Here is a 26,963-nt window from a genome sequence, read left to right as displayed (position 1 = left end):
TGTCCCCTTATTCAAGAAAGGTAGTAGGGCTAGTCCAGGGAATTACAGGCCAGTGAGCCTTACGTCTGTGGTGGGTAGGCTGTTAGAAAGGATCTATGAGCATTTAGAGAATCATGGACTGATTAGGGACAGCCAGCATAGCTTTGTGAAGGGAAGATCTTGACTCACAAGCTTGATAGGATTCTTTGAGGAGGTGACCAGGAAGATTGATGAGGGTAGTGCAGTAGATGTGGTCTACATGGATTTTAGTAAGGCGTTTGACAAGGTTCCGCATGGTAGGCTTCTTCAGAAGGTCAGAGGCCAAGGGATCCCAGGAAGCTTGGCCGTGTGGATTCAAAATTGGCTTGCTTGTAGAAAGCAGAGGGTTGTGGTGGAGAGAGTGCATCCAGATTGGAGGGCTGTGACCAGTGGTGTCCTGCAGGGATCAGTTCTGGGACCTCTGCTTTTTGTGATATTTATTAACGACTTAGATGAGGGGGTGGAAGGCTGGGTTGGCAAGTTTGCAGATGACACAAAGATTGGTGGTGTTGTGGATAGTGTGGAGGGCTGTCGAAGCTTGCAGAGGGATATTGATAGGATGCAGAGCTGGGCTGAGAAGTGGCAGATGGAGTTCAATCCATAGAAGTGTGAGGTGGTACACTTTGGAAGGACAAACTCCAAGGCGGAGTACAAGGTAAATGGCAGGATTCTGGACAGTGCAGAAGAGCAGAGGGATCTGGGGTTCATATCCACAGATCACTGAAAGTTGCCCCGCAGGTGGATGGGGTAGTTAAGAAAGTTTATGGGATGTTAGCTTTCATAAGTTGGGGGATCGAGTTTAAGAGCCGCGAAGTGATGATGCAGCTTTACAAAATTCTGGTTAGGCCACAGTTAGAGTATTGTGTCCAGTTCTGGTCACCTCATTATAGGAAGGATGTGGAGGCGTTGGAAAGGGTGCAGAGGAGATTTACCAGGATGCTGCCTGGATTGGAGAGTATGGATTATGAGGAGAGATTAAAGGAGCTAGGGCTTTACTCATTGGAGAGAAGGAGGATGAGGGGAGACATGATAGAGGTATACAAGATATTGAGAGGAATAGATAGAGTGGACAGCCAGCACCTCTTTCCCAGGGCGCCAATGCTTAAAACAAGAGGACATGGCTTTAAGGTATTGGATGGGAAGTTCAAGGGAGATGTCAGAGGGAGGTTTTTCACCCAGAGAGTGGGGTGCATGGAATGCGCTGCCTGGGTTGGTGGTGGAGGCTGATACGTTGGACAAGTTCAAGAGATTGTTAGATAAGCATATGGAGGAATTTTAGATAGAGGGATATGTGGGAGGAAGGGGTTAGATAGTCTTAGGTGTGGTTTGAAGGGCGGCACAACATGGTGGGCCAAAGGGCCTGTATTGTGCTGTATGGTTCTATGATTTTATAAACTTCTATCGGGTCTCCCCTCAGCTTCCGACGCTTCAGAGAAAACAACCCAAGTTTTTCCAACTGCTCCTTATAGCATATGCCCTGTGATCCTACAGCATCCTGGTGAACCTTTTCTGCACCCTTTCCAAAGCCTCCACATTCTTCCTGTAATGGGGCAACCAGAACTTCAGACCAAGTGCGGCCTAGCTTACTATAGAAAGCATCCTATTGGGATGCATCACGGCTTGGTATGGCAACTACTCTGCCGAGCATGCAGGAAATTGCGGAGAGTTGTGGACACAGCTTAGTCCATCATGGAAACCATAGAACCATACAGCAGAAAACAGGCCCTTCGGCCCACCTTCGGAAACCAGCCTCCACTCCATAGACTCTGTCTACACTTCTCGCTTCCTCGGTAAAGCAGCGAACATAATCAAGGACCCCTCCCACCCCGGACATTCTCTCTTCTCTCCCCTCCCATTGAGCAAAAGATACAAAAACCTGAAAGCACGTACCACCAGGCTCGAGGGCAGCTTCTTTCCCACCGTTATAAGACTATTGAACAGTCTCCTAATATGATGAGATGGATTCTTGACCTCACAATCTACCTATTCATGATCTTGCACCTTATTGTCTGTCTGCCTGCACTGCACTTTCTCTATAGCTGTAACACTTTATTCTGCGTTCTGTTATTGATTTTCCCTTGCACTACCTCAGTGCACTGTTGTCATGAAATGATTTGTATGGATGGCATGGAAAACAAAGTTTATCACTGTACTTTGATACATGAGACAATAATAAACCAAAGTTACCAATTTATCAAAGTTTTATACATCTGCAATATGACTTCCTGACTCGTATTCCCCAACCAATGAAGACAAGCATGGCATACGACTTCTTCACCACCCTAACGACGTGTGTGGCCGCTTTCACGGAGCTATGGACTTGCATCCCAAGAGACCTCTGTTTTGCCATGCTGTTAAGGGTTCTGCAATCACCTGTGTACACCTCACATTTGCTTGGATTAAACTCCAGGTTAGCAATTCATCGACAGTCCTTCTGTAGACACTTTGACCAGTTGAAGTGGCTGCCTATTAATGTGCAGAGGTTCCAGAATCCCATCCAGTAACTGCCAGCCGGGAGTCTTGTAGACCATTTCCATGTTGGAATTGGCAATCTTGAGTTTGGGCCCTACTGTCCTGGCAGGTTGACAGTTCAATATCGTGACCAGCAAACACATCCATGATCCACTGCCTTCAGGTACACCATGGAGACAGGGAATGAAGCTCGCTCGGATTCACCCACCGAGTGCACAGGAATAACCACCCAGCGCCCCCAATAAGAGGTAAGCTGTTTATCAGAAGAGATTGTTTAACGGGGACCATTGTCCCAAGCTGCACTTCACTGAAACAGTTCTACAATTGTCCTGGAATTGTAAACTCTCCACTCAGGCCAGGCTCTCCCCCAAACCTAATCTGCTTATTTCTGAGTCCCTCATTGCTCCAACTTCTGCACTCACCCGAGCCCCCCACCCTCTCTGAACTTCCCCTTTCCAGTGGAACGTTCCCTCTTTCCTCACCCTGGGCGAGTAACGGTCGCCACACATTGCACATCCCCTCTCCTTCCATTTGCATCTTGCTCAATGTCCCATTGCTCAAGACAGACAAACGGCATTCCTCTTTTAGCCAATAGAAAACCAGTTCTGGCCAGCATGTGACCAGTTGGACACCGAGCCATCCCTGCGCTGCCTCGATATAAACTGAGATCAAAGTTGGGTCCCTCAGCTGCTGTGGAGACCCTGCGGAAGGTGAGCAACTATTCCTGTGCTCTGAGTGTAGGCTGGCATTCAGGGAGTGAATACACAGACTGAATCCTGGCATCCGTGTTCCTCAGTAGATTAGGGATTACAGTCAGCAGAAAAGGCAGAGGTTGATGAGCAATGTCCCCTGTTCCATTGATTGGCATGAGCAGTGAACTCTGAGCTAGGACAGCAAGACCAGACTGTGCTGTCCTGGGAGTGTAGAAGGAGCTTCACTCTGTATCTGACCCACAATGTTCCTACCCAGGGAGTGTGTGACAAGACAGTGTAGAGGGAGCTTCATTCTGTGTCTGAGTTACACTCTTCCTGCCTAGGGAGTGTGTGTCGAGACAGTGAAGAGATTCTGTGGCCAAGAATGAGATTCCAGGATGGTGTGTTGCCTCTGGGTGTCAGGGTCAAGGATGTCTCCGAGCAGTTGCAGACATGCTCAAGGGGGAGTGTGAGCAGCCAGAGGTGGTTGTGCACATTGGCACCAACGACAGATGTAGAAAAAGGGATGAGGTCCTGCAGAGTTGATATGGGGAATTAGGCAAAAATTTAAAAAGCCGACACAGGAGCCTTCACATGTTGAAATCTGGAGCGACAAATATCTTCTGGAGGAACTCAACAGGTTGAGCAGCTTCTGTGGGGGGAAGGAAGCTGTTTCAGTCCTGATGCAGGGTTTTGACCTGAAACGTCGACACAATTCCTTTCCTTCGACAGATGCTACTCGACCCACTGAATTCTTCCAGCAGATTAAAAAACAGCTCAACGACTCCAGCCGCAATCTCAGGATTTGTGCCGGTGTCAGGTGCCAGTGAGGATAGAAATAGGAGAACAGGGTAGGCAAACCGGTGAAGAAGGGGGGGATTCAGCTACTTGGCCCCTGGGCTCTCCTTGGGGCAGAGATGATATGTATAGGAAGGATGGGGTGCACCTGAACTGGAGGAGGACCAATATCCTGGTGGGGAGATTTTCTAGAGCTACTCTGGAGGCTCTAAGCTCATCTGGAAGGGGGTGAGACCCAAAGCAGTATTGTGGCAGATGAACATTTTGAAGCAAATATAGAAGTTAAAGCAAGAAAATCCGATAGGCAGGACAGACAGGAAAGGGAACAAGGAAGGTCCGATAGGCTAAGCTGCATTTATTTGGATGCCAGATTCCTCACAAGTAAAGCAGATGAACTCAGCATCAGCACATGGGACTGGGATATTATAGCTGTTATAGAAACATGGTTGAGGGATGGGCAGGACTGGCATCTTATTGCATAGATGCTACAGGTGTGAATAGAGGTGGAGGTAACAGACTAGAGGGAGACGTGTCTTTGATTAGGGAAAACACGATAGAGAGTATATTCTTTGGGGATGGTCAGTGGTGGGAAAGTTACTGAACATGATTCTGAGGGGCAGAATCTATCTGCCTTCAGAAAGTCAAGGACTTATTGGGGATACTCAGCATGGCTTTGTTCGTGGGAGATCATGTCTCACAAATTTAATTGAGAATTTTGACCAAGAGGATTGATGAGGGCAGGGAAGTGGCCATTATCTACATAGGCATTTAGCAAGGCCTTCGATGAGATCCCGTGGGGTAGGTTGGTACGGTAGGTTAGATCACATGGGATCAGCAGTGAGATAACAAATTGGATACAAAATTGGCTTAGTTGGAGGAGTCATAGAGTGGGAGCTGAGGGTTGTTTTTCGGATTGGAGACCTGTAACCAGTGGTGTATCCCAAGGATTGAACATAGAATACAGATCAATACAGCACAGGAGCAGGGCCCTTCGATCCATCATGTCTGTACCAAACATGATACCAATTTGAAGTGCACACCTGCCTGCACATGTTCAATTCCACTAAATTTCCCACCTGTTCTTCGGTCTAAATGCCTCTTGAACTTTGCCTTCCTGTCTGATTCTGTCATTTCCCCTGGCAAAGTGTTCATAGCACCTACCACTCTGTATTTTTTTAAAAAAACTTGCCTCTCAAATCTCCTTTAAATTTTCCCTTCTCAGATTAAAGCGATGCCTTCTAGTACCTGACATTTCCCTCTGGGAAAATACTCTGTCTCTGCCTCTTATAATTTGATGTGCTTCTTGGTGCTGGGTCCACTGCTGTTTGTCATACACATTAGTGATTTGGGAGAGAATGTAGGTGCCATGATTGGTCAGTTTGCAGATGACAACAAAATTGCTGATAGAGTGGACAGTGAAGAAGGTTGCCGAGGGTTGTAACAAGATCTAGGTCAACTGGGAAAGTGGGCCAAGGAATAACAGATGGAGTTTAACCCAGGTGAGTGTGAAGTGATGCACTTTGGAAAGCTAAACCAGGTCAGGACATACACAGCGAATGCAGGGCCCTGTGGAGTGTTGTAGAACAGAGAGAGCAGGGAGTTTAAGTACAAAGCTCCTTGAAGGTGAAGAGCAGATGGACAGAGTGATGAAGAAGGTATATGACATGCTTCGCTGAGGCATCGAGATAGAAGCTGGATGTTACATACTATTGTTGGGTCGGCCACACCTGGAGTACTGTGTGCAGTTCCGGTCACCACGCTCTAGGAAGGATGTGATTAAACTGCAGTGGGTTCAGAAAATATTCACAAGGATGTTGCTTGAACTGAAGGGTTCAATGTACAAGGAGAGACTGGATAGTCTGGGACTGTTTTCCCTGGAGCGAAGGAGGCTGAGCGGTGACAATGTGAAAGTTTATAAAAGCATGATGGGCAGAATACTGTACTGGGACCCTTGCTCTTTGCGATTTTTATAAACAACCTGGATGAGGAAGTGGAGGGGTGTGTTAGTAAGTTTGCAGACGACACAAAGGTTGGAGGTGTTGTGGATAGTTTGGAGGGCTGTCAGAGGTTACAGGGGGACATAGATAGGATGCAAAGTTGGGCTGAGAAGTGCCAGATGCAGTTCAACCCAGATAAGTGTGAAGTGGTTCATTTTGGTAGGTCAAATATGTTGGCGGAATATAGTCTTAATGGTAGGACTCTTGGCAGTGTGGAGGATCAGAGGAATCTTGGGGTCCAAGTCCATAGGACGCTCAAAGCGGCTGCGCAGGTTGACTCTGGTTAAGAAGGCATATGGTGTATTGTCCTTCATCAATTGTGGAATTGAATTTAGGAGCTGAGAGGTATTGTTGCAGCTATATAGGTCCCTGGTCAGACCCCACTTGGAGTATTGTGCTCAGATCTGGTCGCCTCACTACAAGAAGGATGTGGAAGCCATAGAGAGGGTGCAGAGGAGATTTAAAAGGATGCTGCCTGGAATGCAGAGCATGCCTTATGAAAGCAGGTTGAGGGAACTCGGCCTCTTCTCCTTAGAGAGATGTAGGATGAGGGGGGACCTGATTGAGGGGTATAAGATGATGAGAGGTATTGATAGGGTAGATAGTCAGAGGCTTTTCCCCAGGGCTGAATTGGTGGCCACAAGAGGACACAGGTTTAAAGTGCTGGGGAGTAGATATAGAGGAGACGTCAGGGGTAAGTTTTATACTCAGAGTGGTGAGTGCATGGAATGGGCTGCTGGAAACGGTGGTGGAGGCTGATACGAATGGGTCTTTCAAGAGACTGTTGGATAGGTACATGGAGCTGAGTAATATAGAGGGGTATGGGTAAGCCTAGTAAATTCTAGGGTAGGAACATGTTCGGCACAGCTTTGTGGGCCATAGGGCCTGAACTGTGTTGTAGTTTTCTGTGTTCTATGTTCTATCCGGGGGAAGCTGCAGGTTCAGAACCGTGACAGTCGGTAATAATACTCCAGGTATTAATTTCTCGGGAACTTGGAAGTTACTCCTGGATTAAAGGAATTCCTTTCTCCATCTCCTTTATCACAGGATGGAGGGCCATTACCTGCTGGTATTTGTCTGCATCTGGGCCGTGGCCCGAGCTCATCACTCAACAGGTAAGGCTTCATTGTGTCTCAGTTCCCACTGGTTCCAAACTTGCAAAGGGAAATTGTGTTGGATTCCTGGACCAGTTCATTCCCATTCACATGGGTTATTGGGACCCACTGGTGCAGGTAGAGGGTCACTTGTCAGGCACTGGGGTCAGACAGAGACACCTTTCAGCAGAAGTGGTGTGGGTGCCTGTGCTGTTGATGGGCGTGTGTCTATGTGGGGAGACACTGATCACTGAATCAGGGTGTAGCGCTGATGATTGTCCTGCTCATTTCACTCTGCTAGCTCGCTGCAAAGCCACTAATTCACCAATGGTTATACAATGGAAAATAGGCGGTATCGTAAGCAATGAATAAATTTATCAAGGATGTCAGAGGTAGGTGTTTTACACAGAGAGTGGTGGGTGCGTGGAATGCACTGCCGGGTGGTAGAGGCCGACATGATAGGGTCATTAAAGAGACTCTTAGAGGCACATGGGCGAAAGAAAAATAGACGGATATGGGATATGAATTTGAGAGGGGAATAGATTGAACGTGGATAAGGTTTATCTCGGTTGGCATAACATCGTGGGCCGAAGGGCCCCACTGTGCTGTACTGCTCTATGTAATTACAGGAGGTTGTTGGTCAACTCTGTAAGTGGGCCGAGGGCATTCAATACAGACAAGCGTGAAGTGTGACATTTTGGGAAGTCAAACCAGGGTCGGACTTTCTCAATGAAAAGTAGGGTCCTCAGGTGTGTTGTGGATCAGAAGGACCTATGAGTACAGGTACATAGTTCACTGAAAGTGGTGTCACAGGTAGACGGGGTGGTCAAGAAGGTGTTTGGCATGCTGCCCTTCATCAGTCAGGGCATGGTGTACAGGAGTTGAATTGTCATGCTGCAGTTGTACAGGATGTTGGTGAGGCCACACTTCCACACAGTTTTGGTCACACTGTGAGAGGAAGGCCATCATTAAACTGGAAAGTGCAGAGGAGATATATGAGGATGTTGGTAGGACTCGCAGGCCTGGGTTAGAGGGAAAGTTGGGCAGGCTAGGACTTTATACTTTGGAATGTAGGAGACTCGGAGAGTAACCTTATAGAAGTTTATAAAATCATGAAGTGTATAGATAAGATGAATACACAGTCTTTATCGCAGGGAAAAGGATACAAAAACTCCATGGCATAGATGAGAGGTGAAAGATTTAAAAGTGACCTGAAGGGCAACTTCTCCACTCAGAGGGTGGTGTCAGAGGAAGTGCTTGAAGCAGATACAATAAGAAAATTTAAAAGACATTTGGATAAGTATATGAATAAGAAAGGTTTAGAGGGATAAGGGCTAAATGCAGGCACATGGGACTAGCTCGGGTAGACACCTTGGTTGACATGGACGAGTTGGTTCGAAGGGCCTGTTTCTGTGCTCTGTGACTCTGTTCGATTCCAGTCACAACCCCTCAGCACATAAAGCAGCCTGTGTCTGCATGCAGAGAGGCCCAGACAACATCCAAGCAGATGGACGCATAGTCAATCACCAGGGTGCAATTCAATTCCTTGTTCACATAAAGATCACGGAGTAACAATGCACAAGGTAATAGTAGATACAATATACAGCAATGATCGCAAAACAACAAAGACCGCGATGACAGTGCGGTCTGAGGTAGTGGAAAAAGTAATGCTGAAGTGACAATAACGGAAGAGGTAGAACGAAGGGTTGGAGAAGGTGGCAGCTCCACCGGGAAGGGGATGTGAGCGAGGTGATCGGTACAGGAGTCTGATAGCAGTGGGGAAGGAGCTGCTCTTGAGTCTGGGTGGCCACCGTCTCCTGAACCAGCCACAGAAGTCCTGTGGCCGCCAGGACAGGTACAGGTACAAGCTGGAGCTGTCATAAGGCCATTAGGGCGGTGCGTCGGGCTGCCTTGCCCCAGGCTGGCTCGCCGTCCGCGCGTTCACTCACTGGAAAGCGCGCAGTTAAGTGCGAGGGCGAGGAGCGGGCGGGAGCCGGGGAGGGAACTGCACAGCGGCCGCACCATAGGCTGACCCCGGGCTGTTGCATGTGATTTCAGGCAATCTGTGCGACACCATCCGCGCCTCGCAGTCGAGCCTGCACGATTTCCGAGGATACGCCCACAACGCCATCGACAGGAACCATGACACCGACTACCAGCACGGAGCGTGCAGCAGAACCACCATGGAGCAATCGCCCTGGTGGAGCGTGGATTTCTTCTACCATTACAGGGTCTATGTTGTAAACATCACCGCCAGCAGAGACGGACAAGGCGTTCAGGGAGCGGAAATCCGCATCGGAGACTCCAGGGAAACCCATGGCAGTCAAAACAGCGTGTAATACTTCAACTCCCAGGATACGTAACCCCTGGAAACGCAAACCTCTCACATACGCAAACTCCCAGTACGAACAACCCCGGGGTCCGCAAACCCCTGTGGCACGCAACATCCCGGGATTCGCAAAACTCCTGGTACAAACAACCCCGGGACACCCAAACCCAGACAAGCAACAGCGCCACCTCCTCGCCCCCACCCCACCACCACCACAATGCGCAAAACCCAGGGACATGCAAAGCCCCAGGACATACAAAACCCACAGGAAACGCAAACCACCGGGCTACGAAAACCCTAGGGACATGCATAACCCCGGGGTACACCAAAACGCGGAATGCAGAAATCCTCCTGAACGTGTACACCTGGCACGCAACCACCCGGGACACGCCAAGCCTATGGAACCATCGACGGTCAGCCCCCTCGGGGCACGCAAATCCCGGGATACGCCAATACCGGGATATTGCCAAACCTGGGGACACAACAACACGGAAGGCATGCAAACTACTGTAATGTGCAATCCCAGAAATATACAAACTGTGATCTGCACTTGCCCCGCGATAGTATGTCCTTTAAACACACCTGTAACTCAATGATATGCAAACCCACGTGATACACAACCTTCTCATTTAATGCGTAATCCCCTTGGTGTCAACACTACGTAAGACGCCCACTACAGTAACCCTTTGATATGCCGGCTCTGTGCCACGCGGTCCAAATCCACTGTTACTATAACGTGCCCTAATGCAAATGTTGCAGTGAAGCGTTAAGATTAATTTGTTTTAGTGTAAACTACAAACTGGAGTTTGTTTCCCATTCGATGCTGATTCGCATTCTGTTCCTCCAGCTGTGCAAGGGAAGTAACCGTTCCCGCGGGCCAGACTAAGTACTTTTTCTGTGAACCAAGAGGAATACATGGCCGTTATATGACCATCATCATCCCCGGGAAGATGGCATGCCTGTCACTGTGCGAGGTGGAAGCGTATGGAGCGCACGAACCCCACTAACTGTCACGGTGAGAATTATTCTGAGCGTCAGCCCTAGGTTCTGATTCCAGCTCTCTCCCCCTCTCAGCTCCCACCATACAGGGCCGAGGGATGTTAGTAGAATCATGGAAGATTTACAGCACAGGAGGCCGTTTTCCCCAGCCCAATAACAACTTTCCACCCTGGGTCGTAGCCCTGCCAGCTCTTCAACCGCGCACCCAAATTCCGTTTATATGTGAAAACTGCACTTCATCTATTGCCAGGAGTTTGTCATTATAAGGTTACTTTTAAATTTATCTTTGTATCAAAATAGGATATGCAAAGACATAAATATTGGGCAGATAAGATTTTGTCCAGTATTCAGTGCAAGTACTGTGTTGATATAAAATGTGGTTTAAACGTTGGAATTGTACCCACCTCTACCAGCTCCTCTGGCAGTTTGTTGCACATACCCACCACCCTCTTGTGTTTAAAAACTTGCCCTCAGGCCCCCTTTAAGTCGTTTTCCTCTCACTTTAACCCTGTGCCTTGTGGATTTAGACTTCCTACCCCTGTAGCTACCGGCCCTATCTTTGCCCCTCATGATTTTATAAAACTTATTGACTTTCCACTATACCATACATCTTGCTCTGATCTGCATACTTACTAATCATGCCAACATCCCTTTCCAAATCATTGATACATACGATGGACAGTAAAGGACACAGCATGGATCTCCAAAGCACAGGTTGATTACAGGCCTCTAATCTGAAAAACAACCCTCCACTACCTCCCTCTGTCTCTTTCTAACCAGCCAATTTATACCTAATTTCCTATTTCACCCGAGATCCCATGTATTGAGTCTTGTTGGAATTCTTTGAAGTAGTAACAGGCAGGAGAGACAAAGGAGAGTCAGTGGATGTTGTTTACTTGGATTTTCAGAAGGCCTTTGAAAAGGTGCCGCACATGAGGCTGCCAAACAAGATAGGAGCCCATGGTATTACAGGAGAGGTACTAGCGTGGATAGAAGATTGGCTGACTGGCAGAAGGCAAAGAGTGGGAATACAGTGGGCCTTTTCTGGTTGGCTGCTGGTGACCAGTGGTGTTCCTCGGGGGTCGATGCTGGGTCCGCTACTGTTCACGTTATATGTTAATGATCTGGATGCCAGAATCGGTGGCTTAATGACACAATAGTGTTAATGGACAGGTAGTGCTGAGGAAGCAGGGAGTCTGCAGAAGGACTTGGACAGGTTGGGAGAATGGGCAAAGAAGTGGCAGATGGAATACAGCGTAGGGGAGTGTACGGTCATGCACTTTGGTGGAAGGAATAAAGGCGTAGACTATTTCCTAAATGGGGAGAAAATTCAGAAATTGGAGGTCCTCATGCAGGATTCCCTAAAGGTTAACTTGCAGGTTGAGTCGGCAGTAAGGAAGGCAAATGCAATGTTAGCATTCATTTCGAGAGGACTAGAATATAAAAGCAAGGAAGTAATGCTAAGGCTTTATAAGGCATTGGTCAGACCACATTTGGAGTATTGTGAGCAGTTTTGGGCCCTATATTCTAAGGAAGGATGTGCTGGCATTGGAGGGGGTCCAGAGGAGGTTTACAAGGATGATCCCGGGGATGAAGAGGTTAACGTATGAGAAGCGTTTGATGTCTCTGGGCCTGTACTCACTGAAGATTAGGAGGATGAAGGGGGATCTCATTGAAACCTACCGAATATTGAAAGGCCTGGATAGAGTGGACGTGGAGAGGATGTTTCCAGTAGTGGGAGAGTCTAGGACCAGAGGGCACAGCCACAGAATGAAAGGGCATCCCTTTAGAACTGAGATGAGGAGGAATTTCTTTAGCCAGAGGGTGGTGAATCTGAGGAATTTATTGCTACACATGGCTGTGGAGGCCAAGTCATTGTGTTTATTTAGAGCGGAGGTTCATATTCTTGATTAGTAAGGGTGACAATGGTTATGGTTAAAGGCAGGAGAATGGGGTTGAGAGGGAAAAATAAATCAGCCATGATCGAATGGCGGAGCTGACTCGATGGGCAGAATCATCTTATGGTCTTATTTAACCTTCTGGATCAGCCCACCATGTAGAACCGCGTCAAAGATCTTGCTAAAATCTACGTAGACCATGTCCATTCCCTTTCCCTCATTAATTCTCTTTCTTACCTCCTCAAAAACTCATTAAAATTTGTGAGACACGATTCCCCCATGGGTAAATCCATGCTGACCGTCCCTGATCAGTCCGTGTCTTTCCAAATGCTTATAAATCCTGTCCCTCATAATCCCTTCCATCACTGATGTTAGGCTCACTGGCCTGTGGTTCCATGGTTTGTCCTTGCAGCCCTTTGTAAATGCAGGCACAACATTAGCCACCCTCCAGCCTTCTGGCACCTTACCCGTGGCTAAAGGTGGTACAGAGATCTCTGCAGGGCCCCAGCAATATCCTCCCTGGCTTCCCACAACCTCCCAGTATACACCTGGTCACCTATCCCTATTCACATTTATGTGCTCCTAGACGATAAAAGTAAGCATGAGAAAACATTGAAAGAGCCTTAAAATACCGATTCCAAGCATGGGAAGCCTTGGATTCAGAAAACAGCAAAAATGATCAAAATATTGATAAAGTGCAAAGATAGACTGAGAGTAAGTTAGAAAATATGAGGAAAGGTGCAATGAGCTTCTACAACAATGTAAACATGCAGAGAAAATCAGAAATGAACGTGGGGCCCAGAGAGAAACAGGCAAGAGAATAGGGACAGGGCTTTACTTCATTGACTACATATGGCCCAGAGAATGCTGCAGAAAGGGAAAGGAATCAGTAGTGAGGAAGTTCAAGTAATTAATATCCATTAAAAATGGTGATGGAGAAATTGGGAGATTAAATGTAGACCCACACAATGAGTTGAACCCAGTTGGATACAACCCAGCCATGTGTTCAGTTACTGAACCAGCTCAATAGACAACCTGCTTGTCAAGAGCAACTCAGAATGGGCGATAAATGCTGGTCTTTTATACAGCTCGGAAACAGGCCCTTCGTCCCAACTCATCCATGCTAACTAAGATGCCTACTCATCCATGCTGACTTGAGCTGGTCCCATTTACGCACATTTGGCTCACATCCTTCCACATATTTCCTATCCATTTATCAGTCCAAATGCCCTTTAAACAACTACTTCCTCTGGCAGCTCATTCCATGTATACATTACCATCTGCGTGAAAAAATTACCCCTCACGTCCCCTTTAACTCTTACCCCTCTCACCTTAAATATAGAAGTTTTAGACTCCCCTACCCTGGAAAAGATTGTGACCATCCACTTTATCTATGCCCTCATGCTATCATAGACCTATATACGTCAGCCCTCAACCTCCTACGCTCCAGGGAAAATGTCCCAGCCTATCCAGTCTCTCCTTATAACTCAAGCTCTCAACTCATTGTAATACTCTCAGTAATATTTTCAGCATCCTTTGCAGATTCCTGCGACACTCTCCAGGGGGCCCTGATATTTACTGTGTATGTCCTGGCCTGGTTTAACTTCTAAAAATACATCACTTCGCACTTTTCTGAGTTAAACACCATATGCTATCCCCCTTGACAACTACCCCAGTTCAACTAGATCCTGTTGTAACCTTAGATAACGCTCTTCACTATCCACCACACCATTAATTCTGGTATCATCTGCAAATTTACATGTTATCAGCGTTGCCAATCTCGTGTTTGATACTTTCTATGTCAAGTCAAGTTTATTGTTTCCACATCCAGAGTCAAACTGTCATGCAGGTCCGATGGAAAAACTTGTCTGCAACAGCATCACGGGCATATAGGTACAGACAACACACAGAACATAAAATACACACAAATTATTTTAGACATTAGTGCAAAAATACAAATCCAACAGAACCATCGAACAGTACAGCACAATACAGGCCCTTCAGCCCATCATGTTGTGCAGACCTTTAAACCATGCCTTAGACTATCTAACCCCTTCCTCCCACATATCCCCCTATTTTAAATTCCTCCATATGCTTATCTAACAATCTCTTGAATTTGACCAACATATCAGCCTCCACCTGGACACAGTACTCTCAATGGATTAATCAAACGTGATTTCTATTGGAGAGGGTGCAGAGGAGATTTACCAGGACGCTGCCTGGATTGGAGGGTATTGAATATGAGGAGAGGCTTAAGGTGCTAGGGCTTTATTCACTGGAAAGGAGGAGGACGAGAGGAGACATGATAGAGGTATATAAAATATTGAGAGGAATAGATAGAGTAGACAGTCAGCGCCTCCTTCCCAGGGCACCAATGCTCAAGACGAGAGGTCATGGCTTTAAGGTTATGGGTGGAAGGTTCAGGGGAGATGTCAGAGGGAGGTTTTTCACCCAAAGAGTGGTTGGTGCATGGAATGCACTGCCTGGGGTGGTGGTGGAGGCAGATACATTGAACAGGTTCAAGAGCTTGTTGGATAGGCATATGGAGGAACGTGAGATAGAGGGATATGCGGGAGGAAGGGGTTAGGTAGTGTGAGGGTGGTCTGGTGGACGGCACGACACGGTGGGCCGAAGGGCCTGTTTTGTGCTGTATGGTTCTATATGTCTGTGCTGAACCAGCTCGATGCTATTAACCCTTTAATAGCGTGACTTTATTGTACAGTGTGAATCCCCTTTCCCCGAACCTCAGACAATAGGCCCATCGTTCTGTGTTTTCCCTCTCCCTCTAATCCACAGGAACCCACAGCATGTAGAATTGTGTAAGATGTTAACCCGAGCGTCCCCTCACTTAAAGTCTCCGTGAAGTGACCCATCCTGATGACAGGGGAATGGATGGTGGGGCAAGCTGAGACACAGGAGACTTCAGATGCTGGGTTCCGGTGGGAGTGGGGAGGGGAGTTGTAACCGAGAGCTCCAGATGGCCACTGTGGACAGAAGATGCGCTCGGTAAAGCGGTCGCCCAGTCTGTACTTGGTCTCACTGATGAGGTCACAGATCCAAGCATCACTCTGGCATGTCTTGCAGGTTCTCTGAGACGGACACTGGGCGCGAACTGGCAATCTCCGCTTCGTGCTTCCGGCTTTTGCAACCGATCCAGATGGAGAACAGACCTCCGTATCCCGGACCATCCCGGTCCAACCCCGCTTCAAGCAGCACTTTTCACAGCGAGCCGGCCTTTCAGGGATTCTGCAGCATTGCCCAGAGCGAAGGACAGCGGGTGGTGGTGGTGGAGAGACCGGGGGAAACCAGGGAGCGGACACCACTCAGCGCCTGGGACACACTGTCGGGACAGAGGGAGCGTCCTCTGCCCCACCACTGCCTGTCACGCACTTTTCCACTGGGAACGGCGCTGGACTGTAAAAGACCCCGCTCCATCCCGGCCGGGATCAGTCCTACATCCGTGGGGCAGTCCCACATCCGTCGGGAGCTGTGTGACGGGCCAGTATCCGGGTCACCGCCCATTTCTGCGCCGAGCTTCCCTCACTCTGAGCGTGTGTGTAATCCCCAATCTGTGCCTTTTCTGTCTGAATAAATCAGCGCAACAGCTTCTGCAAACCCCCCCTGTCCCGTCTGTTCTTGTGCACCGATCACTAAACATTGACAGACAGGTGCAGCAGGTGTGGGCGAGGGGAGTTGCTGGATCATAGAACAGACCACTGAACAGTACAGCACAGGAAAGGGCCCTTCGGCCCACCATGTCTGTGCTGAGCAGGATGCCGAATAAAACTAGTTTCAGGTTTGTTTCTTGTAACATGCATGCACACCTATGGTACAAATACCATGAAAGTCAGCGTTATGCAGCAGCACACAGCACATTACAGACATGACAAAGATGTGTGAAAATTGACTTAAATTAACCCCATATAAGGGTCCTGACCCGAAACGTTGACCACCTGCTTTACTCCACGGATGGTGCCTGGCCTGCTGAGTCCCTCCAGCATCATCGTGGTTTTCATCTGGATTCCAGCATCTGCAGTCCTTTGTTTCTCTTGAATTAACATAAATTATTCATAACTTACAGGACAATATCTTTTCTGTCTGCACATCATCCATATCCCTCCACTCCCTGCATATTCATGTGTCTATCTAAAAACCTCTTAAACTTCTACCTCCAGCACTGCCCTCGGCATCCTGCTCCAGGCATCCACCACTCTCTGTGGAAACAACTTGACCCACACATCTCCTTTACACTTCCCCCTCTCACCTTAAGTGCATCCCTCCAGTATTTGATATTTCTACACCGGGAAAAGTCTCTGATTGCCCACGCGATCTCTGCCTCTCGTAATATTTGAAATTTCTAATGCCCTCCGATGCTCCGTAGAAAACAACCCAAATTTGTCCAGTCGCTCATAACATCTAATCCATGCACCATCCTTGTAAACCTCTTCTGCGCCGTCTCCAAAGGCTCCACATCCTTTCTGTAATAGGAGACCAGAACTGCACTAAATACTCCAAGTGCGGCCTAAGCCAAGTCTTGTTGCAAGAGGGCTGGAGATTAATAATAGCGAAGTAATGTCCCGGTTGCACAGGTGTTGGTGGGGCTACACCTGGAGTACTGCACGTCGCTCTGGAGCTCTTATTTAACTGAGGATATGCTGCCATTGGAGGCAGACGGAAGGAGATTCTCTGTGCGAGAATGTTGTTCTGTCACGGGTGGGTAAATGAGTCAGATCTGTATTCTTGGAGTTGAGAATGAGGGGAGATCATGCACAGAGAAACCCCCCACACCCCTAGAGCTCAGTCCCATCTCTACCCTCACCATCCTCCCACTTGCACCCCCACCCCAAGCCCCACTCCTTGCCCATAAACCAATTCCCACCCCCACCTAGTCCACATTCCAGCCACTGTGGCCCAGTTCTACACCCATACCTGTCTCCAATCAGACCTTGGGGTACATTTGCACCCCTCACCTTAGGTGTTCAGTCCCACCCCACCCCATTCTGACCCCGGCTATAGTTCCGCTCCTCACACCTGGGTCTCAGTCCCACTCACACCCCACTCTGACCGTGGTCACAGTCCCACCCCAAACCCCTCCCCAGAGTCAGCCCTCCCCACCCAACTCTGACCCCGGCTATAGTCCCACCTCACCCCCTCCCCTCCCTGGAATCAGCCCTCCCCATCCCTCTCTGACCCTGGATACAGTTCCACCCATCCCCTCTGGATGCAGTCACCCCTGCCAAGCTCACTCCCCTCCCTCCATTGTACCCATCATCCTCTGATCAGGTTGACTCCCTTCTCCCTAACCCCAGGCCTCAGACATTTACAGCTGGAAGTGGTTAGTTCAGCCCATGGTGCCTATGCCAGGCCCAAAAGTCTCCAGTGCCGTTCTCCCTGTTCGCTGACGTCCAGCCACCTTCGGTCCACACTCGCCCATCCATTCCCGATGGTCTTCATGCAAGTAGTGACAGTGAGAAAAAAGACTAGGAGTGGCAGTAGAATGACCTTTCGCCTTGGCACCACATCTCTTCATTTCCTTGATGTCCAGGAGTCTCTCGATCTCTGTGAATCAAGTAATGACCGAGTCCACAGAGCCCTCGAGGTAGAGGATTCCAAAGTTTCATCGGCCTCTTAGTCTCACGTCAAATCAACTGTCTCATTCTGAGAAGGATCTGATGCTTTTACCCACCCAACCAGCCTACTGGTGCCACCGTAGAACCCAGAACCTTTGTCCTCGGCATCAGCCACTCTGCCAGTCTTAGGATGATCAGCAGACACTTTAACCATGGCTCCTAGAGTTCAGGAAAACTCATTTACACCAACCAGATAAAGCACCGAGTTCTGCGGATCCCCACTGCACATTGTGCTCCACTCTCACCAACCTTGTGACGAAGGTTGTCAAAGGATGCAACAGGATGTAGACCAGTTAGAAACATGGACGGAAGTAGGAAGTGGAGTTTAATCCAGACAGTGTGAAGTGTTGCACCTTGAGATGGATTCACCATGATCATGCCTGATCTGCCCCAGGCCTCACCTCCTCCTCTGTCCCAGTTCCCCATCGGCCTCGATCCCTGAACTTTCAAACATTTATCTCTCTCCTCTCCGCCCTGTCATCGCCGCTGTTATGTTTCAGTGAGATCGCCCCTCATTCCCCTCAACTCTTTTGTTGATCTAACTCCTTTACCCACCTGTGAAGGAAACACCCTCTCACCTAGTGAATTTCCTTCGGACTGCCTTCAATGCCAGAATATCCTCTGGCTCAGAGTGGTGTGCAGTGCTCCAGGTGTAGCCTCAGCAATGCCTCTGCATTACCTCCCTATGACTAAACTCCAACCCCCTTGCAACAACACTTTGCTTGGGCCGCACTGAGAGCACTGTGTGCAGTTCTGGTCTCCCCATCACAGGAAGGATGTGGAGGTTTCGGAGAGGGCGCAGAAGACGTTCACAAGGATGCTTCATGGATTAGACTTTATGAGCTATAAGGAGCGATTGAACAAGTTTGTGTTCTTTTCTCTGGAGCATTAGTGGCTGAGGGGAGACCTGATAGAAATTTATAAAATTATGAGAGGCATAGATCGGGTGGACAGTCTGTTCCCCTGTGTAGAAATATCAAATACTGGATGACATGCATTTAAGGTGACAGGGGGAAAGTTTAGAGGAGATGTGTGGGGCAAGTTTTTTACACAGAGAGCGGTGGGTGCCTGCAGCAGATGCTGGGGGCCGTGGTGGAAGCAGATACCATAGTGGAGTTTAACAGTCTTTCAGGCACATGACTATGTAGGAAGTGGAGGGATATGGATCATATATAGGCCGAATAAATATTGTCGTGTAAGTTTGTCATCTTTACAATGTACTGTGCTGCCGCTGCAAAGAGTTAACTATCACGGCATTTCTTCCATAGGTGTGTATGCCTCTGACAAAAGACAAGGTTGGAACCTGAAACTAGTTTAATTTGGCATCGTGTTCGGCAGAGACATGGTGGGCCGAAGGGCCCGTTCCTGCGCTGCACTGTACTCTTCTGTTCTATGATCCAGCAGGTTCCCTCCCCAACATCCGCTGCACCTGTCTGTTAACGTTTTGCGATCGGTGCACAAGAATAGACGGACTCGGGACAGGGGGGGTTTGCAGAAACTGTTGCGCTGATTTATTCAGACAGAAAAGGCACAGATTGGGGATTATACACACGCTCAGAGTGAGGGAAGCTCGGCGCAGTCAGTGGGCGGTGACCCGAACATTGGACACAGGTCCCAACTGGGCTGCCCCGCGGATGTAGGGGTGATCCCGGCCGGGACGGAGCGGGGTCTTTACAGTCCAGCGTTGTTCCCAGTGGAAAGGTGCGTGACAGGCAGTGGTGGGGCAGAGGACGCTCCCTCTGTTCCGGCAGTATCCCAGGCTCTGTGGTGTCCGCTGCTGGTCCCGGTCCACTTCCTGGGGTCGTGCTTTCTCGCCCCTTCCACCGCCCACCACCCGCTGTCCTTCGCTCTTGGCTATGCTGCGGAATCCCTGAAGGGCAGGCTCGCTGTAAAAAGTGCTGCTTGAAGCGGGGTTGGACCGGGATGGCCCGGGATGCGGAGATGTATCCGTTCTCCATCTGGATAGGGTTGCACAAGCCGGAAGCACAGGATAATACTAGAAAGGTAAGCACAGTTAATGGTGGAACTGCTCCCGCAACACTGGGTGCATGACCAGTGGGAGAAGGCTATTGACCACACTCCTGGCGGCCAGGACATCCCCGCACTTGGAATGTCAGCGGTGGGGCAGGGAAGACCCAGTCTGAATGTTCTGAAGGGATAACTACGTCCATGAGGCCGTGCTGTTGATGTCAACCCCCAAGGTCTGTGCACGGTCCCTTATGGAAGTCTGGCCCAAGAGGTTGGAGCCCATCGGCTCTACGGCAATTGCATCGAAATTAGCTTGGTTATAGATAGAGGGGAGTTACTCGTCACTGGAAGTCTGTGACCAGTGGTGTATCACGGGGATTTGTGCAGGGGCCAGCGATGTTTGTTCCATACATTAACAATTTAGATGCGAATGAAGGGGTCTGATTAATATTTTCACCTATATCACATTGATTGGTGGCATTCTCGATAGTGAGGAAGGCAGTCAGGCTACAGGATGAATTTAATCAGTTGGGCAGAGCAAAGGCAGATAAAATTTAATCATGAAGAATGTGAGGTGAGGTATTTTGCAAGGAATAACAAGGCTAGGACACGTACCATGAATGGTAGGGTCTTGCGGAGTATTGAGGAACAGAGGGACCTCTGTGCACGAGGATCCCTGAAGGTGGCAGCACGGGTAGATAGAGGGATGAAGCGATACGGGATGATGGTCTTTGTCAGCTTGGGCACAGAATATAAGAACATGGAGTCTTATTACAACTCTGTCAAACATTGGTTATGCCACAGCTGGAGTAGAGTGTGTAGTTCTGGTCACCACTTACAGGAAGGATGTGATTGCACTGGAGAGGGTGCACAGGAGATTCACCGGGATGTTGCCTGGGATCCAAGGTTTCTGTTATGAGAGACTGCGTTTGTTTTCCTTGGAGTGGAGGAGGCTGGGGGTGTAGAATAATGTGAGGGGAATGGATCCGGTAGATAGGAATCTTTTCCCCATGACAGAGGTGTCTAAGACCAGAAGGTGTAGGGTTCAGTTCAGGAGATCTTTTCCCCCAGAGGGTGGTTGGAACCTCAAACGCACTGACTCTCACAACAAAACCAGCACTTGAATCGCTGAGGCAGAGAAGGCGACAGACCAAGTGCTGCAAAATATGATTGGAATAGATACGGCAATGAGCAGAACTCTCCGCAAGGGTACACGGATCAGCACAAGTCTCCCTGGTGAGGTATACCTGGGCAATGAGCTGTTTCCCCCAGGAGGAATAAAATAGAACATAGAACAGTACAGCACTCAAAGTCCCTTCGACCCACGATGTCTGTGCTGAACATGATTCCAAAGTAAACTAAACATGATCTATATCCCTTCATTCCCTGCATATTCATGTGGCCATCTAAATACCTCTTAAATATTGCTATCACACTTGCTTCCAACAAAACTCCTGGCCGCACATTCCAGGCACCTACCACTCTCTGTGTAAAAATACTTGCCTCATGAATCTCCTCTGAACTTTCCACCTCTCACCTTTAAGTTATGTCCTCTGGTACTTGACATTTATACCCCAGGGAAAAGATTCTGACTGTATACCCTACATATGCCTCTCATAATTTTGTAAATTCCCCTCAGCCTCTGGCACTTCAGAGAAAACAACCCAAGTTTATACGAACTCTCCTCATAGCTAGTACTCTCTAATCCAGCCAACATCCTGGTGAACCTCTTCTACACCTTCTCCAAAGCCTCCACATCCTTTCTGTAATGGGGTGAACTGAACTACACACGCTACTCCACATGGGGCTTAACCAATGTTTTCTACATCTGCAATATGACTTCTCGACCTTTATTCTCAACACCCTGACCAATGAAGGCAAGCATGCCTTCTTTACCATCCTATCTACTTGCAGAGCCACTTTCAATGAGCTATGGGTTGCGCCCCAAGATCCCTTTGTACAACAGTGCTCCTAAGGGTCCTGCCATTTACTATATACTTTCCTCTTACATTTGACCTCTCAAAGTGCAACACCTCACACTTGTTTGGATTAAACTCCATCTGCCATTGTTCTGCCAACATTTCCAACTGTATCCTTTGACAAACTTTTTCATTATCCACAACTCCACCAATTGTTTGTGTCGTCTAGAAACTTATCAATCAGCCCGCCCGCACTTCTGTCCAAGTCATTAATATATATCACAAACAACAGAGGTCCCTGAACTTATCCCTGCAGAACACCACTGGTCACAGGCCTCTAGTCAAAATAGCACCCTTCTACCACGACCTCCCATGTCTTCTATGGCAAAGCCAATTTTGTATCCAATCTACCAAGTCTCCATGGATCCAATTTATCTTAGTCTCTGGGTCAACCTACTATGAGGGACCTTGTCAAGAGCCTCATCAAAGCCCATGTGGACAACATCCATTGCCCAACCCTCATCAATCACCTTCGTCATCTCCTCAAAGTCCCCTGCGACAGAAGGGTCAGTGAGAGGGAAGGCAGGAGGAGGTAGGGGAGGAAAGAGAGTGTGTAGATTGGAGAGTAGGGTGGAGGGAGGGAGTGAGGGGAGGTGTGAGGGGAACAGTCAGATTGCCGTGGTGGGAATGTGGAGGAAAGCGGTGGTGAGCAGTACTCACGTTAGGAGCCGGATCAGTGGGGTTCGTGCGTTCCAAACGCCTCCACCTCACACAGGGTGAGGAAACTCCGACACCTTGGTTGGACGATGTTCAAGTAGCGACCGTGGACGCCGGCGGGCTCACAGTAAAAGCTGGCAGTCTGTCCCGCGGGGATGTGGGTGATCTTTGCACAGCTGGGAGAGAAGATGGAGAGAGAATGAAGGCTGTGGCCACGCCTCCAGGTTAGAGAACACATGACCTCTGGAATCACAGCAGACTCCACACACCAACAACAACTTACAAACTAACCTTAACTCAGCCACACTGCAGAAAGACGGGGTAGGACTCGGCTGTCCGCCTCTCTGTCCAGTCCCATTGCCCACAATGTTGTGCCATCATAGCTAATCCCTCCTACCTACAGAATGCCCATATCCCTCTATTTTCCTCTCATTCATGTGCCCATCCAAGCCCCTCGTAAAAAAAAACCCAATCAATTTGCCTCCACAACCCTATCAGGCAACCCATTCCAGACATCCACTCCTCTGAGTAAAAAACATACCCCTCACGTCTGTTTTACCATAGAACCATAGAACCATACAGCACAAAACAGGCCCTTCGGCCCACCGTGTCGTGCCGTCCACCAGACCACCCTCACACTACCTAACCCTTTCCTCCCGCATATCCCTCTATCTCACGTTCCTCCATATGCCTATCCAACAAGCTCTTGAACCTGTTCAATGTATCTGCCTCCACCACCACCCCAGGCAGTGCATTCCATGCACCAACCACTCTTTGGGTGAAAAACCTCCCTCTGACATCTCCCCTGAACCTCCCACCCATAACCTTAAAGCCATGACCTCTCGTCTTGAGCATTGGTGCCCTGGGAAGGAGGCACTGACTGTCTACTCTATCTATTCCTCTCAATATTTTATATACCTCTATCATGTCTCCTCTCATCCTCCTCCTTTCCAGTGAATAAAGCCCTAGCACCTTAAGCCTCTCTTCATATTCAATACCCTCCAATCCAGGCAGCATCCTGGTAAATCTCCTCTGCATCCTCTCCAATGCCTCCACATCCTTCCTATAATGAGGCGACCAGAACTGAACACAGTATAAATGTGGCCTAACTAGAGTTTTGTAAAGCTGCATCATAACTTCGCGGCTCTTAAACTCAATCCCGCGACTTATGAAAGCCAACAACCCATTGGCCTTCTTAACTGCTCTTTCCACCTGTGAGGCAACTTTCAATGAACTATGAATATGAACCCCCAGATCCCTCTGCTCCTCCACACTGCCAAGTACCTTGCCGTTTACCCTGTACTCTGCCCTGGAGTTTGTCCTTCCAAAGTGTACCACCTCACACTTCTCCGGATTGAACTCCATCTGCCACTTGTCAGCCCAGCTCTGCATCCTATCAATATCCCTCTGTAAGCTCCGACAGCCCTCCACACTATCCACAACACCGCCTATCTTAGTGTCGTCCGCAAACTTACTAACCCAGCCCTCCACCCCCTCATCTAAGTCATCTATAAATATCACAAAAAGTAGAGGTCCCAGAACCGATCCCTGCGGGACACCACTAGTCACTGCCTTCCAATCCGAGGGCACTCCTTCCACCACAACCCTCTGCTTTCTACATGCAAGCCAATTCCTAATCCACACAGCCAAGCTTCCTTGGCTCCCTTGGCCTCTGACCTTCTGAAGAAGCCTACCATGAGGAACCTTATCAAATGCCTTACTAAAATTCATGTAAACCACGTCCACCACACTGCCCTCATCAATCTTCCTGGTCACCTCCTCAAAGAACTCTATCAGGCTTGTGAGGCAAGATCTTCCCTTCACAAAGCCATGCTGGCTGTCCCTAATCAGTCCATGATTCTCTAGGTGTTCATAAATCCTATCCCTTAGAATCCTTTCTAACAGCTTACCCACCACAGACGTGAGACTCACCGGTCTATAATTCCCTGGCCTATCCCTATTACCTTTTTTGAACAAGGGGACCACATTTGCAACCCTCCAATCCTCCAGCACCACTCCCGTAGACAGCGAGGACTCAAAGATCCTTACCAGCGGTTCAGCAATCTCCTCCCTAGCCTCTCGAAGCAGCCTGGGGAAAATCCCGTCAGGCCCCGCAGATTTATCTTGTCTTAATATTATTTAACAACTTCAACACATCCTCCCTCTTGATATCAACAACCTCGAGAACATTACCCCTACCAGCACTCCCTTCCGCGTCATCAAGACCCCTCTCCCTGGTGAATACCGAAGAGAAGTACTCATTCAGAACTTCTCCCACTTAGTTTTGAACCTACTCTCTCACACACCTTAAATGCATGCCCTCTGGCATTGGATTAGGTGCCTGAGAAATAATATCTCATGAATTTAAGTGTTTTGAAGAGTTGACCAATAGAGTTGATGAGGGCGGGGTGGTAGATGTTGTCTACATATATTTTAGCACAGCCTTTACCCAAGTTCACCCATGATAGGCTAGTCTGGAAGGTTAGATCACATAGTATCCAGGGTGAGCTAGCCAATTGGATACAAAATTGACTTTGCAGAAGGAATCAGAGAGTGCTAGTGGAGGATTGCTTTTCAAATTGGAGGCCAGTGGTGTGCTGTAGGGGTCAATGCTTGTTGCACTGTTGTTTGTCATCTATATTAATGATTTGGATGAGAATGTAGTTGCCATGGTTAATAAGTGTGTGGAGGACACCAAAATTGATGGTATAGTTGACAATGAAGGAGGTTGCGTAAGGTTGAAAGAGCATGTAGATGAACTGGCAAACTAGGCCAAGGAACGGCAGATGCAATTTGTCTGATGTGAAGTATTGCATTTTGGGAAATTAAACCAGGGCATGACTTCCATGGTGAATTACAGGGTCCTGGGGAGCTTTGCAGAATAACTGAGACATAGAGGTACAAGTACATTGTTCTCCAGAAGTGGTGACTCAGGTAGAGACGGTGTCGAAGAATGCACGTGGCATGTTTTCCTTCATCAGTCAGAGCATCGAGTACAAGAGTTGGGACGTCATGTTACTACTGTACAAGTTTGGTGATATCAAACTTGGAGGATTGTGTGCAGTTTTGGTCGCCATACTATAGCAAGGACATCATTAAGGGTGCAGAAAATATTCATGAGGATGTTACCCAGACTGGAGTACTTGAGTTATAAGGAGAGACTGGATATGCTGAGATTGTTTTCCCTGGAGCAGAGGCTGAGGGGTGACCTTATCGAGATTTATAAAATCATGAGGGGTATCGATAAGGTGGACAGTCACAGTCTTTTCCCTGGGGTAGGGGAGTATAAAACTAGAGGGCATGGATTTAAGCTGAGAGGGGATTGATTAAAAGGGGCCCTGAGGTGCAACTTTTCCACACAGAGGGTGGTGGGTATATGGAACTTGCAACCGGAGGAAGCTGTAGAGGTAGGTACAATTATGACATTTAAAAGACATTTGGACAGGTAAATGGATAGGAAAGGGTTAGAGGGATGTGGCTGAAAAGCAGGCAACAGAAGTAGCTTATGTTGGAAGTTTGGTCGGCCCAACTCATCGATGCTGACCAAGATGTCTGTCTGATCTAGTCTCACTTGCCCCCGTTGGGCCCACATCCCTCTAACCCTTTCCTGTCTTTGTTACTGTCTAAATGTCTTTTAAACATAATCATGCCCACCTCAACTGCTTCCTCTGTCAGTTATTCAATACAGCCACCTTGTTTAAAGCTTTATCTGGTAAATACTATATATCCTGTCTATGACCCTCATAAATTTATAAACCTCTACAATGTCACCCTTCAGCTTCCCATTTACCCAGCTGATCCAACATTCCCCCCATCTAATCTCTCCCTATAACTACACCCTCCATTCCTGGCCATGAAGGAATTTAAAACTAACTGGAACGAGTGAAGGACAGTTGAAGTAGACAAAACAAATGTTTCTATTGTTGCCATGTGGTGGAAGGAATGGAGGCCACTATTTTGTTAAACTGTTCCTCCAACCATTATTTTGTGAACTGTTTCCCGAACTGGTTCTTGCTGAGGGATGGTTGGGTCAGAGTAATTGAAAGGGGATATAACACCTTGTGATGACACTTTAAGATAACGATGTACTTGTACTTGAGCAGATGGACTACACCCCAGGGTTCTGAAAGAGGTAGATGGAGATTGTGGAGGTATTTTGGTTTGTCCCCTTTGACTCTCACCAACCTTTACCGATGCACCATAGAAAGCATCCTATCTGGATGTATCACGGCTTGGTACGGCAACTGCTCTGCCCAAGACTGCAAGAAGCTGCAGAGAGTTGTGGACACAGCCCAGTGCATCACGGACACCGGCCTCTCCTCCTTGGACTCTGTCTTTACCTCTCGTTGTCTTGGTGAAGTAGCCAGCATAATCAAAGACCCCACCCACCCGGGACATTCTGTCTTCTCTCCTCTTCCATCGGGTAGAAGAT

At 48.3% G+C, this 26,963-nt stretch overlaps 2 protein-coding genes across 2 annotated transcripts in view; one reads left to right on the top strand and one right to left on the bottom strand.

Moving 5' to 3' along the window:
* Nucleotides 1-3,899: 3,899 nt before the first annotated feature.
* Nucleotides 3,900-15,912, top strand: LOC127570700 (fucolectin-1-like). Its single transcript, XM_052016486.1, has 5 exons — nucleotides 3,900-4,033; nucleotides 7,025-7,092; nucleotides 9,130-9,406; nucleotides 10,248-10,415; nucleotides 15,382-15,912. Exons 1-4 carry the CDS (start codon nucleotides 3,915-3,917, stop codon nucleotides 10,405-10,407), a joined length of 624 nt encoding a protein of 207 aa, XP_051872446.1. The 5' UTR covers nucleotides 3,900-3,914; the 3' UTR covers nucleotides 10,408-10,415; nucleotides 15,382-15,912.
* A 3,503-nt stretch (nucleotides 15,913-19,415) lies between these two features.
* The window catches only part of LOC127570445 (uncharacterized), a 54,570-nt gene continuing 47,022 nt past the window's right edge, over nucleotides 19,416-26,963 (bottom strand). Inside the window, exons 15-16 of the mRNA XM_052016036.1 lie at nucleotides 22,535-22,707; nucleotides 19,416-19,923 (exon numbers count right to left, since the gene is read on the bottom strand). Of these exons, the coding sequence (XP_051871996.1) occupies nucleotides 22,548-22,707 (160 nt within the window). The 3' untranslated portion in view covers nucleotides 19,416-19,923; nucleotides 22,535-22,547. The remainder of the gene's footprint in view (nucleotides 19,924-22,534; nucleotides 22,708-26,963) is intronic.

The sequence above is a fragment of the Pristis pectinata genome, chromosome 5, assembly GCF_009764475.1.
Source record: "Pristis pectinata isolate sPriPec2 chromosome 5, sPriPec2.1.pri, whole genome shotgun sequence".
Taxonomy (NCBI): Eukaryota; Metazoa; Chordata; class Chondrichthyes; order Rhinopristiformes; family Pristidae; genus Pristis; species Pristis pectinata.
This window is presented reverse-complemented; position numbering and strand designations above follow the sequence as displayed.